At 40.8% G+C, this 14,484-nt stretch overlaps 1 protein-coding gene across 1 annotated transcript in view; it reads left to right on the top strand.

The window, feature by feature from the left end:
* FAM120C (family with sequence similarity 120C) overlaps positions 1-13,913 on the top strand; it is a 112,415-nt gene extending 98,502 nt beyond the window's left edge. Inside the window, exons 11-17 of the mRNA XM_049644618.1 lie at positions 1,244-1,358; positions 3,193-3,402; positions 4,557-4,758; positions 6,876-7,014; positions 7,220-7,277; positions 8,939-9,757; positions 13,569-13,913. Coding sequence (XP_049500575.1) covers positions 1,244-1,358; positions 3,193-3,402; positions 4,557-4,758; positions 6,876-7,014; positions 7,220-7,277; positions 8,939-9,193 — 979 coding nt within the window. The 3' untranslated portion in view covers positions 9,194-9,757; positions 13,569-13,913. The remainder of the gene's footprint in view (positions 1-1,243; positions 1,359-3,192; positions 3,403-4,556; positions 4,759-6,875; positions 7,015-7,219; positions 7,278-8,938; positions 9,758-13,568) is intronic.
* Positions 13,914-14,484: the final 571 nt, after the last annotated feature.

The raw sequence follows: 14,484 nt of genomic DNA, 5'->3' as shown, positions 1-14,484 counted from the left end.
CTCTTCAGCCACAGATTGCTGCAGTTGCCTCCCAACTGGCATACATGCCTCTTCTCTCTTACCCTATGAGCCAGTCAATATCACTGTCTTGCTGATAATCCCTAAGTATCTTCTTATATTTTCAGAATGAAAGTCCAAATTCCTTAATACTGTTTTTGAGACACTTCATAATCTGACCTTTTTTTTTTTAGTTTTATTGAGAAAAATTGATATAAAATTGGTATAAGTTTAAGGCATACAGCGTGATGGTTTCATTTACATGTATTGTGAAATGATTGCCACAATATTTAGTTAACATCCATCATTTCATACAGGTATAAAGAAAAAGAAAAACTTTCTCCTTATGATGAGAATGCTTAGAATCTACTCTCTTAACTTTTCTATAGACCACATAGCAGTGCTAATTACAGTCATGTACATTATCTCCAGTACTCATTTATCTTATAACTGGAAGTTTATACCTTTTGACTACCTTCCTCCAATTCCCCCTCCCCTTCTGCCACCTCTGATAACTACAACTCTGATCTCTTTTTCTATGAGTTCTTTTTTTTAAGATTCTACTTATCAGTGAGATCACGCAGTATTTGTCTTTCTCTGTCTGACTTATTTCACTTAGCATGATGTCTTCACGTCCCTCCATATTACTGCAAATGATAGGACTTCCTCATTTTTTATGGTTGAATAATATTCGTTGTATTTGTATATATACCACAACTGCTTTATCCATTCATCCATCAGTGGACACTTAGGTAGTTTCCATGTTTTAACTATTGTAAATGCTGCTGTAGTGAACATGGGGGTGCAGATATCTTTTTGAGTTATGGAACCTACTATATCATACTGAACTCCACACCTCTATGCCTTCACATATACTGTTCCCTCAACTAGAACATCCTTCCCCACTTTTTTTTTTTTTACTAATTTCTACAGGCCCTTTGAAACCCAGCTCCTGCTATTTTTTCAGGATACCCTCCCTCACTCCTTTAGCCTAGCCCTCTCCTGTGCTCTTGTAGCACCCTGTACATTCTTCTATCTTGGTACTTATCACACTCTCCTGTCATTGTTGAGGCACATGCCTGTCTCCTCTACCACCTAGACCACAATAAACAAAGGCGAAGATGCTTTAACTTTATTCTACTGAAATTGTCAAAACCTGGCCCGTGATAGGTTCTTAGCTTAATAAGTGTTTGTGAAAGGAATAAATGAGCTTTTTTACCTTAATAATTATGCTTTTATTTTCTAGATACATGGTTCAGTGGCCTGGTGGCCGAATCCTGCATCGCCATGAGCTAGACACTTTCCTTGCACAGGCAGTATCTACCCAGCTTTATGAGCCAGATCAACTTCAAGAACTCAAGGTGATTTGTTTTACCCTAACTTAAAATCTTTCTTTTATGAGCTCAATGCTTTCCTTTTGGTCTTTTTTTCCCCTGGTGCTGAGGAGAAGAGTAAGTTCTACAGACAAATGTTTGATTTACTTTAGCCAATCATGTATGTTTATTAATAAAACCAAGAGGTACCTGCACCACTGCTCCCATACTGATAGGTGAGAATGGACAGAAAAGATGGATATTATACATTACAAATAAGTTGTGGCCACAAACTATGGTAAGGTTTCTGACTCTTGCAAGATACACTACAGGGGATTCTTCCTTGTGTCCTGAGTTTGTCTGAGTAAATGCCTGCCTTTTTAGTAATACTTATTGGATGTTAGAGAGAAATCTAGAAGAACATAAGGAAGAAAGCAAATCCACCATCTAACTGAACGCAGAACATAGTAGTTTAAATTTTTTTCAAGTTTACTTATTTTTGAGACAGAGACAGAGCTTGAGCAGGGAAGGGGCAGAGAGAGAGGGAGACACAGATTCCGAAGCAGGCTCCAGGCTCTGAGCTATCAGCACAGAGCCCAACACGGGGCTCGAACCACAAACTTTGAGATCATGACCTGAGCCGAAATCGGACGTTTATCCAACTGGGGCCACCCAGGGGCCCCAGAACACAGTAGTTTAAAAGGTAGGCTCTGAAGCCAGTCTGCCTTGGGTTTGAATCTCGGCTTCATTGCATCCTAGCTGTGTGATCTGAGGCAGGTTGCTTAACCTCTCTTGCTTCAGTTTCCTTACTTGTAGGGATATTAAATAAAGTAAATAATCCATGCAAAACACCTAGAACAGTGTCTTGCATATCTTAAGTACACAGAATCCAATAATACTAGCTATTAATGTAGAACACCCCTCTCCTGACTTCAGTGGCCATGGTTTTTTGAGGCCCTAGGATAAACATGGAAAAGATCTAGCCCAATAAGGCTAACAGAATCTTCCTTTAAGTGAGGTTAACTAAGGGAAAGACAAAAACAGTCTAAGAAAAACAGTGTTGGTTCCTCTTTACAGTAAGTATAATATTGCTTGGCCCTAGGGCAGTTACTGTCTCCAGATCACATGTAGGAGGGAACTTGCAAGTACTTCTCCTTTTCCTGTTGAAGCCATCTACCATGCCAACTTGAGATAATAAATATAAGCATTTTCTACACAGTTGAGGTATTGTGTATGTGATTACATATTGTGTTTTTAAACTTAGCATAGCACATATTTTCTATGTCTTAAAAAAGTTTAAGAAATTTATTATATGCATGTATCAGCTAATTATTATAATGTTGGCCATTTGGTTTCCAGTTTTCCCCTATTAGATGTAACATTACAATTAAAATCTTTACGCATAGAGTTTTATTCATAGCTCTACTTCCTTAGAATAGATTCATGAAAGTAGGATTACTGAGTCAAGAAATGTTAACATTTTTCAGGGTTATTCACATACTGCTTAATTGTAATGTACATTTCTCATCAGCTTTATATGAATGTGCCCATTTATTTCATCCTTATCAGCACTGGGTGTTCTTTTTCTCTTTGGATTTTTAAACTTTTTCTAACTTGACAGGTAAAAACAAAATGGTTGGTGCCTTTTTGAAGTTTTAAAGCTGATATCTTTTTTTTTGTAATGAGTATCTTTCAAACTATAATGAGTATCTTTCAAACTGTGTCAGGGAGTGACATGGATAGAAGCTGCTTGTGCACTCAAATGTCTATATTAAGAGGCAACACGCTCAAGTTTAATTTGAATAATCAGAATAACAGGAACAAGAGTAGATGTAACCAGTGACAGTTTTTAATAGTAGTTTTTCCTCTGTGGTGGTTTCAGATTGAGAAACTGGATGCCCGAGGGATCCAGCTTGCTGCCCTCTTCATGAGTGGGGTCGACACAGCTCTGTTTGCCAATGATGCCTGTGGCCAGCCAGTCCCGTGGGAGCACTGCTGCCCCTGGATTTACTTTGATGGCAAGCTGTTCCAGAGCAAGTTGATTAAAGCAGGCCGAGAGCGAGTATCCCTGGTTGAGCTCTGTGATGGCCAGGTACCTTTATGTCGGGCAGCTGCTAAGGGCCATCTCTGATCCACTGTGGGGATGAATGGGCAGAGGGTGGAAAGGAACAGAGACATTGGAGAGGGAGGTAGCAGAAGTAGGGGAATGTGTGACATTAACCTAACTGGGTCAAGGATAATCCCAAAGGCCCAGAGTCTGATATGTCCATGTTATAAAACCATACGTTGGAAAGTGTTTTTTATGAACACCAAATTTTCCTATTGTTTTCTTATCTGAGTATTTCCTTCCCATGGAATAGGGCTTTCCTGCAATTCTTAGGATTTCATTTCCCTTATTTGCAAAAACTATAAGTCACTTCTGCAAATGGTGATAACCTTTGTAAAGGAAATATGTTTGGAACTAGAAGAGAATAGTAAAGTAGATGACAGAGTAGAAGCAGGAGATTCTTTACAATGAAACCTTAGGAAAGACAGGGAAAGGAACCCTTACTTCTTTATCCACTTGGGGGGAATGAGCTGAGGGACTAGCAGGGGGTGGCAAAATACATCAAAACTGAAAACCTTGAAATTTTTATTCCAATAAGGTTTTATTGGAACACAGCCACATCCATTCATTTACATATTGCCTGTGACTGCTTTCCCACCACAACAGCAGAGTTGTATAGTTGTGACAGAGACCATATGGCCTACAAATCCTATCTGGCCCTTTTCAGAACAGGTTTGCTGATCTCTGGACTAGAGGCATGGGCTTCTCCTGGACAGAGGTCATGGTCTCTGATCTTGGGTATGGGGGAGAAGGTTAAAAAACTTTGTGCATGTCAGGTTTTATTCTTTCACCTAACTCTGTTCTATCCACCTTAAAAAATAACCTAGCCTATTTCTGGTCGTGTGACAGACCATCAGTAAATACTTATTGTTATATTTGTCTCCCTTGACCTAGTCAATGTGCCTCACAAGGCCTTGGTCAGAGCTAGTGTGGTAGTTTGGTGTCATGCAAAAAGTGGGTCTTTGGTGCCAGACAGGTTTCCCTGAGTATGACTCCTTGAGCCATTTAACTCCATGCCTCAGTTCTCTTAATGGGAATAGATTTGTGAGACTGTCCCTAGAGTGCCCAATACTGTGCCTGAAACAAAGACGTTAAAAAAAATGGCAGCTACTGTTATTAATTCTGTTCTTCATTTGAAGGCTGATCTGGCAACCAAAGTGGAAAAGATGAGACAGAGTATCCTTGAAGGAGTCAACATGAACCATCCACCACCTTCTGCTCTACTTCCGTCACCTACTTTTGTGCCTCCCATGGTGCCCCCTCTCTACCCTGTTTCACTTTATTCCCGAGCCATGGGCTCAATGCCACCTCCCCCTCAAGGAAGGAGCCGGGGATTCACAGGTCAGTACCTATGAGTGATGTATTTGTCATCCTCAATCTATTTCATAATAACCCATCTGGTAGTTAGTACCAGTCACAGAGTCAGCAGTTTCATATATATCAGGCCCAATACTGTGCCTGAAACAAATATACTGATCCTAATAACTCAAACAACCTTGGTGAAACAGGATTTTTTAATAGGGACATTTTGACATGAAGTATCAAGGTTCTGTGATCAGGTGGGAATGTCATTGCTATGGTTCAAGGTATTTGTTGTCCACTGTTCATCATTTTAAAAATAATAAAGCTGGGGGGGGGGTTTTGGGGGGGCTCAATCTGTTAAGTGTCTGATTCTTAGCTCAGGTCTTGATCTCAGGGTCATGAGTTCAACCCCTGTGTTGGGCTCCACCCTGGGCGTGAAACCTACTTAAAAAAAATAAAGCTGGAAGTTTATCTAGGGTCATAAAATTCAGTATGCATATTTAGTTCAAGGCTCTACTTGGATGAGCAGTGTGGATGTTTGCTCTGTTCAGTCAGGTAATGATCAAGTTTTACAAACCAGGGAGCCAGCCATTCAGTCCATTCCTTGAAGCTGACTTTACAGATCTTTGTTCCCATTCTTTGCATGTTGATTTTATTGTGTCTCAGAAGACAGCTTTAATTAAGGCTAAGTTCTCAGGAGATCCTTGCCATTGTCCCAGCTCCCAGTGATGCCTAGTCTCCAGTTACTGGTGGTTCATGAAGAGCCTTCTGCCTCCTCAAAGGCCACAGTAAGATCCCCAAAGGCAAGTCTTTCTAGCCCTCTTAGAACTGGCTAGTACCCTGGTACCTTAGACATCCACTGTTACATGAATGAAGGACTCTTTACTGACAACTGGCTAAATGAGTGGAGGGTTATTAACATTTGCTTTTTTTCCATAAACTAAAATTAAATGTTTACTAGAACTGTGGATTCTATGAAGGCTTCCTTTTATGCCAAATTACAAAGCTCTACTGTGCTTGTGAGCTCATACAGACTGAGTTGGAATTTCCTGTTTTAAAGAGATATGCTATCTTGTCTTGAATTGGTTCTGGTTTTCAACTGTTGCTATTCTTGCTTATTAATTATAGATTACTTCCAGTTTAGTTTCATTATTTTCAGTTCAGTTTGCTGGTTTGGCTGATCCTCCATTGTGTAGTGATACATATTTGAATCAAAAATGGTTTAGGCCCACTTTAATATTAACTAACTGAAATTTGAATAAAAGCTTAAAAAGAAAAAAGTGGTTTTGGTCCAAATGAATAAACAAAAAGCAGAATCCAGACCCATAAACAGAGAAGGAACTTATGGTTGCCTTAGGGGAGGAACGTTGAGGGGATGGGCAAAATGGGTGAAGGAGAGTGGAATGAGTTATGGAATGAGTAAGTCACAGGAATGAAAGGCACGGCATAGGGAATAAGGTCAATGGTATTGTAATAGCATTGAATGGTGACAGATGGTAGCTGTACTGTGGTGAGCACAGCATAACTACAGAGTTGTCGAAGCACTAGGTGGTACACCTGAAACTAATGTAACATGTGTCAACTAAACTTTAATGCAAAGAAAAAAGAAAGGAAAATAGAAGTGGCATTTGGCTTATAATTTTCTAATAACTAGATTTTAGGACATTCATTCTTTCAGCAACTATTGAATAGCTACTATGTGCCAGGCCCTGTAGCAAAAAAATGAATTGTCCATACCCCACTTGCTATGTGTACACAGGGCACCTGGGTGGCTCAACCTGTTAAGCATCCTACTCTTGATTTCGGCTCAGGCCATGATCTCACAGTTCATGAGTTCAAGCCCTGCATTGGACTCTGCGCTGAGAGTGCAGAACCTGCTTGGGATTCTGTCTCTCCCTCTCTCTCTGCCCCTTCCCCATTTGTGCACATACTTGCTCTATAAACAAACAAACATTTAAAAAAATAAAGTGGATGTGTACAGATCTTCAACCCCTGTCCCTAAATTTGTTTCCACCATGAACCTTTGTTGTTATGACAGAGTGTTTATCATAGAGAAATGGAAATAAGCAGAGTAGGTGGGCTGTAGGATCTTTGTTTCCACTTCTTATCCTACCTTGCGTTTAGCATTCATTACTTCCTTCTTCCTATCTCTCCAGGTCTCCATCCAATCCCTTCCCAAGGAGGAAAACTGGAGATTGCTGGGATGGTTGTGGGCCAGTGGGCTGGCAGCAGGTCCTCCAGGGGCCGAGGCTCTTTTGGCATGCAAGTGGTCTCGGTTGGTGGGCCAGGAAAAGGGTATGTATTCCAATAGGTTGGTATGAGCTAGTGTTATTCAAGGTGCTATTGGGAAAATACCCACCTATTGAATAAGCCCATTAAGGTAAGAGGCATTGACTAACTTTCCATAAGAGGGTCAAACTTCCTAGAGGAGGTGATTAATTAAGTGAAAATGTGGGCTTTATATATTCCTCAGGATCACTTTTCCCCTCACTTTCTACAGGCATGGAAAAGAACAGACTGGTAGAGGATCCAAAGGACACAAAAAAGGAAATAAACAAGTAAGCACCGTCTTGAGATTATCTACCTTCTGTTTGATACATCTTGTCTTTTCAGCTAACTTGCAAATGATCAGATCAGGCCAGAAAACTGTGAGCTTTCCTAGCTACTCCCAGCATTTGATTTCATTCCCTCGCTCTCTAGCTGTGAGTTAGTGAGTGTTAACTGCCCACACTGTTCCCACAGTGCTGCAGAGTGTTATCTTTCTCCCTGAGTGAAGCCACAGGATAGAAACCAGGTACTGTGCCTGAACACCTGTACCTAGCATAGTATGTGCTACATGCAGCCAGAAAAGGGGCCAAAGTGAAGTTAACAGTGGAATTGCCAGCTTCTCAGGGTTTTCTGAGGGCTTTCTACCAGAGATGCTTAGAAAATTGGACTTTGGCCTTTGCTAAATATGAGAAGGAAGGAGTTGTTGCCATTTTGCTTATTCCTGATGGCTCAAAATGGTCTTAAACTTTCCTCTAATGTACACCTTGAATTATAACAGTTTCCACTGATGTTCATTAGACATACCCCTCTCCCCAAATATCATGACCTGAGCCCATATCAAGAGTTGGACAGTTAACCACCTGAGCAACCCAGGCACCACAGGATTCTCCATTTTAAACAGAGGAAACTGAGGCTCAGAGGGATGAAACATCTTGCCCAAAATTATCCATCAAGTCAACATCCAAGTTGCCATTCCAGCCTGAGCTGACGATTCCAAAATCCTGCCCTGTCCTGATTGTCCTGATTCTACTACAGTATAACAACTCTAATTGTTAGAGACAAGATTCAGACTTAGATCTGGCTGACTCTAATGCATATGCTCTTAACCGTTTCTACCAGAGCTTTCTTCATGTAAGTGTAAGCTGTAAGGGAAGCCATGATATCAGAAGTTTGCTTGGGGACATGGAATCAAAACAATAATATTAGCTAGCATTTATTGAGTTCTTACAGTGTGCCAGGCACATCACATTCTAAGTGCTTTACATGGAGTGTCTCATTGAATCCTTATAGGAATGTAAAAAATAGGTACTGTTATTATTTTTTTTACACATGAAGAAACTAAAGGAAAAGAAGGGATTGTGGATGATCATAAGTTTCTTATTGCTAAGATTACTGGGGATACTGTTATCTACTCCAGAGGTAGCCTGTCCAAGGAAGTTCTCATGTTGACTTTGTTTTTAGCTAAAGCATCATCCCTGGACAGTGGTGCTGTCCATCTCACGAACCGTGAGATTATGACCTGAGTCCAAATCAAGGGTTGGACACTTAACCGACTGAGCCACCCAGGTGCCCCCTACTACATTCTATCTGAGTGTCCTTGAGCAATGTACTTTAATCTTTCTGAACCTCAGCTCCCTCATCTGTAAATGATGCATAATATCTACCATTTAGGGTTCTGACCAGTATTAGAAAAATACATTGTAAAGCTTTATAAATGATACCTATGTCATTATGTTGTCATCTCAGCCATTGAGTTTCAGTCAAATCCATCTGTGGTCACCCTAAGTTCTCAGGACAGTTATCAGAGCACACTTTACTAGGTGTTTACAGGCTTTGGGCTTTCTGATGTTTTTGAAGAACTGAAGCAGCTTCTGCAAGCTAGCTTATGAACATGCTTGGGAACTGTCAGTCTGGGATTACCATTTCAACTGAATATATCTGTGTTTGACAGAGCACTTCAGATGGAGTTTCTAAATCCCTAGAGCCTCATCAGGGTCGGTCCCACTCACAGGTAAATGGAAACAATGGCACATTGATCAAGGAAGAGAAGAGTGATCATCATCTTCCAGCTCCATCACAGTGTGCCTTATCCAGAGACAGCAACGTGTGTACTAATGGTAACCGCTACTTCCCCGTGAAGAATGGGGAGAAGAGCCGCTTAGGAGAGCAAAAGCTAGGAACTGTGGCACAACAGAAGGAGGAATAATGAGCAGAAGATGACTTCAGCAGGTCAGGAAGAGAGGAAAACCTTTACCTTTCTGATTGTAGGCCCAAGTTAGAGGAAGACATAAATGCTTACCCTAGGTTTATCCAAGATTTTGTTGGGACATCCTATTGTATTCATCTTTTCCCTTTCCCTGTCTTTTTCTGACCTCCAGACTTCGTGGTCTGCTTCTGGGGAAGCTCTGGTAAAAGATGACTGGCAACAGGACTAGGTCCTATTCTCAAGTAGAATATGTAATGCCAGTATTCTCTTTGCCTCCCCTGGGAGTGTAGTAAGGCAGCGTCTGTCAGAAATCTGGTGTCATCATGTAAGGCCCTATAGAAAAGCTCCAGCTTTGGTTTTCTGTGTCTTCATCATGTTACTCTTTACAAAACTTGTGGGATGGCAGGGACTGCTGTCTGTGGCTTCCTACCTTGCTTTTTTCTCTATGAATTCGTGAGACCTTGGTATATAATCAGTATCTGCCTTCCTCTCGTTCTTTCCCCCCATTCACCTAACCCAGGATTTTATACAACCGCCTCTAACTCTGGCCTGGCAATCAGATAGGTAAATGTTTTCAGGGAAGTGAAATAGTATTGGTTATTTTATTTTATTTTATTTTATTTTTTATTTTATACACTTTAAAAAAAACAAACAAAAACTACCAATGGCCTTTGTACTGGGGGATTCAAGTGAGTCAGAAAAGTACGGGCAGATTTTTCCTGCCTCTGAACTAATGCATTGTTTGTAAAATAGAAGATGTGGTGCAGTTCACCCACTCCCTGCTGCCCACACCCTGAAAGGGTGGGAATCAATGCAATGAAACTGAGTACGAAAAGGAACTCAAAAGATGGTGTGTGCGTGTGTGTGTGTGTGTGTGTGTGTTTGGGTATGGGCGTGTGGGTGTATGTATATATGAATGTGTGTATCTATATGCATACACATACCCTTTATATAAAGAGACAGATCTATTTATCTATACATATTTTATATATATAAATATATGTGTGTGTGTGTATGTGTGTGCGTGCACACGTACCTACATACATGGTGATGTCCCAGAGGATTTGCTGAATTTCCCAGAAATGCTTCCACTGCTATGGAGTGGTGGGTTTCAAAAGACCACACTTTAAAATCCTTACTGAGTCACAGCCCATCGGTTATGAGAAGATGGGCTTCTCTAAAGCAGACAAAAAAGTACTTTCCAGAGATTGCCTGTTCAGAACAACAAACAGTTGGGTTGTCACAAGTTTAATCTTGAATGGAGTCCTCACATCCCATATAGTGAACAAGAAGGTTGGAATGGGGTGGGGAATATTTGGGCATTTCCTTCTGCTAGTGCAGCCTAGTTCAGAGAGGGAAGGGGGATGGGAGGTGATTACCAGGGCTTGCAGTTAATTTGGAGGAAATCTCATCTGGAGCTTCTGGGTCAAACCGACCTCAGGCTAGAATTGATTGCCATGAATCCCTGAAGGAGAGAGAACTAGCATTGGAAAGATGGGGTAGGGAAATGTAAGGAAATCGACAATTTGGTTTTATATGCCTAGATTGTTTTATTTGTTCATTGACATTTTGACTACTGGATCTTTTCATTTGCTTTGCAAAGAAGACTTCAGATGACTCTGGCCCAGGCCTTTGGGGGTACTCTGTAAAGTTTCCCAGCCCCTGATGAGGCCAGAATCTGCCCAGGACAAAAAAAGCTGTTCTTCCCTGCCAGAGATACTCTTGAGACAACCTTGCATTTCCAGTTTCCCTCCTCAGCAGCTTAAGTATGAGGGATGGGAGCATGGCTTACAACAGATTAGCATTGTGTCTTCATTCAGGAATTGAGGCTTTCAGCCTCACACATCTCCTTTTGGGCTTTGTGATACTCTTGCCCAAGAAGTACCATGTCTACAGGAATTCAACTGACTAGACTTCTAGCAGGATTTCTCTCTCTTTTTGAAAAACCCCATGCACCTTAACCCACAGTAAGTCCTTGGTGATTATTTTCCAGACAACCAAAAGTCTGTTTGCTTACTGCCCACTTACAATGAGCGCATCATGAGAGATTGAAAACAGTCTCAGACTGTTTAATCCTAGTCTAGTCCAGTTTAAGAGAACCCACAACTTGTAGGGGGAGAGAGCCCTTAGAATGTCTCTCCCTCTGCCCAGACACTTCTTACATAAACCAAAGCAAGATGACAAAAGTGAACACCTAGCAAGATATAACCAGAAACAAAGTGTACAAAAGCCTCCTCTTTGGAATTTGCTCCTTTAATTTGGTCCCCCCCTCTTCTCTTGGGCCTGCTCAGACTTTCACAAAAATCTTGAAGGTTAGGATTTCTATGTCCAGCAAGAGAGGGATTCGGTACTGAACTTAGACAGCTTGGAAATTTCTTTCCGGAGCCACAGAGGGAGGGATCCTTTGAAGCTCTAAAAATAACCAGAATTGCTGAGCTGAGTTAAATTAAATATATAGACACCATTTTCTAATAGGAAGTACTTGGAGTTATATGGAAAGGTATTTTCTTCAGTTGCCATTTCTATGCATCTTGAATCTATTCGACACAATCAAGTGACAATATTGTTAACTCTCACAGCCTTAAGAAAATTTATTTTGTAGGCATTCACTGTGAGAAGTAAAATTGCTGCTTTGACAGGGGTGATTCCAGTTTGCCAAAAGGCTTGCTTTTCTCCCTTTCACACCCCTCTGCTTTCTCCTAACCTGGCCAAGGGTGAAATAAGTGGCTCACTTCCAACCTTGATTTTTATTTGGATTCAGCATTTTGGGTTTGGAAGGTCATAATAAAGAACCATAAAGGGCCATATTCCTGTATTTTAATTTATCTACCAAAATCTACAGTTTTGAAGCCAGAAAGACTAAGGTTCATTACTGGAAGATGAACTTTTTCTTACCTGAGGACAAATTGGGGAAGGTGGGTCTGATCTTTGCTGCTAGTACCATTTGAAGAGACTGTCATCCTTTACTTGAGGCTCCATTTCTGACTATGATGTATGTGCCTCTCTTGAACAAAGTCATATAGGAACCCCCAGAAACAACCCCTTGACCTTGTAGGGCCACAAGCAAAAGCAACCCTGGTTGTATATAGCCACTGACTCCCAAGGACTTGGCATCTTGATTTCTGCTGGCCTGTCTTGGGGTCAGCCTAAAACTCCCACCCTTATTCAGTGGCCAGTCTGGCCTGAACCAGGCCTGACAAACTTTTGCTCACTTGCATCATTTTCATTCTGAGCCAGGAGGACTTCAGGTAGACTTTAAAGCCCAAAAATGGCACTTGGTTTGGCCAGTGACATTTGATTTTTGTCTCCATCTTGATTTTCTGGCATCATTGGCCAAGTCACATGAACTTTTTTTGATCACTGAGAAAAACAGCCAGACAAGGCATTAGGGAGGGTGGTTAAGGTGGGGGTGGGGGGTGGGGGGAGGAATGCTTACGTAGGGTAGGAAGAATGTGGAAGTAACTGTTTGGTTATAGTGATCCAGTCCATTGGAACCTTAGAAGGCTTGTGTGGGCATGTCAGTGCTACCCTTTCAGTCTCTAAGACCCCCACTTCCTTTGAAATGACCATACAAGTAGACCACAGTTTAAAGTAGCTAGTATAATTCTACTAAGGTTTAATCATTGTACTTGTTCACTTCCTGATGCATATTTCCTAAATATGCTTGGGGTTTGGGGGCAGGGGGTAAGTTTTCACTGTTCCATTGTATGTCACTCTCTATTATTCTCCCTCTTGTGACTTTGGCATCTTTAATTTGACTTTCTACTTTCTTTCCCTTGGCTTACTGCAGTAGTTTGCTGGGGCAGGTAGAGCTCAGTGCACTTATTCCCTTATTACTGCTAATTACCCTCAATATTGTCAGAAGTCATTTTGATGTTCTAAGAAGATAACTTCATTTTTTTTTTTTTTACAAAATCATCTTTTCCAAGTTAAAAGCAAAGTAAAATACCCCCTGTGCTAGGGTGCCCATTTCAGCTTTTGACATTGCCCTTGTACTTTTTAGATGCTCTTTTGTCCGTGTTGGTAGTAACTAATGACTAGTGAATTTTCATGTAAATGAAGCAAATTAAATATTTCAGATTTTATTAATCTTTCATAACCCTGCCAAATCTGATGACTTCATTTTAGTTACTTCCCAGAAGACACCTCCCCTCCTTTTATTTTATTCTATTCTCTTCTATTTTTAGAATAACATACTAGGTTAAAGAAACTTTAACTGCAAGGAGTCAATGATTTTTAGTGCTCCCTGATAAATGATGTTATTGACAAAAGTAAATTCTTCCATTGTTTTTTCCTGTGTTAATATCTCTTCTCCTGTGCTCTTGACAGTGTATTTAGTGGATGGATAATATGTATTTCTCTTTCCCATTCCCAGATTCCAAATTCCCTGCCATTTTGGCCCACCTCACCACAAAAGCTCCATAGTTTATTAATGTAAGTTTGAATGGATGCTTCTTAGGGGAACCTGCAGGAGTTTCTGGAAGTGTTTCAGAAAGGAATGAAAATGTCTCAGGAGTTCTTCTGTGATGGAAATTGGTCTGTTGTTCTGTTAATGCTGATGGAAAGAAACTTACAGTGCTTAATAAAAGTCTATTCTTTTAGTAAAAAAACTGTGAAATAATTTTGGGTGTGTGCAGTTTACTTTCTTCCCCCATCTGGATCCCTTTCTGCAAGTGGGGAATATGCTTGTCTCAATTCAGAAGTGTTACACGGAGAGTTAGGAGCCTACATGTAATTAAAGAGAGCAGGCAATGGAGCCAGTATAAGAATCACAAAAGGAAGGGCATATATAGCTTCCAGCTGAACTTCTTTATTTGGATGTTCTAAAGGCACTTTTGACATTTCCCAAACTGAACACATCCTCTCTTCTGAAGCCTGCTCCTCTCCATGAGTGATGCTACCTTCTACTCAATTGTCTAAATCACAAACCAACCTGGGAGTTATCCTAGCCTCATTTCTAAAAGCCAACTCATGACAAGATCTGTTGGTAACACTCAACCATTGTTTTGTTTCTCACATCTATCTGTCTCTCTTTTGTCCCAGTTGCTGTGATTCAGTTCAGGCCTCTTCATGTCTCACCTGAATTGTTATAGCTGCTCCCTGGCCTTACTCCTAACCAGGCAATTTTTAAGCAACATTTTGTGCTTAAGTGTATGTGCCTTTCCCCGGTGAGAGGGCCTATACTTTTTTTTCGGGTTCTTAAAGAAGGCTATGACTCAAGAGACGAAGAACCACCGATTTGATCCACCATGTGTACAGCTTCCAGAGTAATCTGTCCTAACATGCTGTAC

This window comes from Panthera uncia, chromosome X, assembly GCF_023721935.1.
Source record: "Panthera uncia isolate 11264 chromosome X, Puncia_PCG_1.0, whole genome shotgun sequence".
NCBI lineage: Eukaryota > Metazoa > Chordata > Mammalia > Carnivora > Felidae > Panthera > Panthera uncia.
The sequence above is the reverse complement of the archived record's forward strand: the minus strand, read 5'-3'. Positions and strand labels throughout refer to the sequence as shown.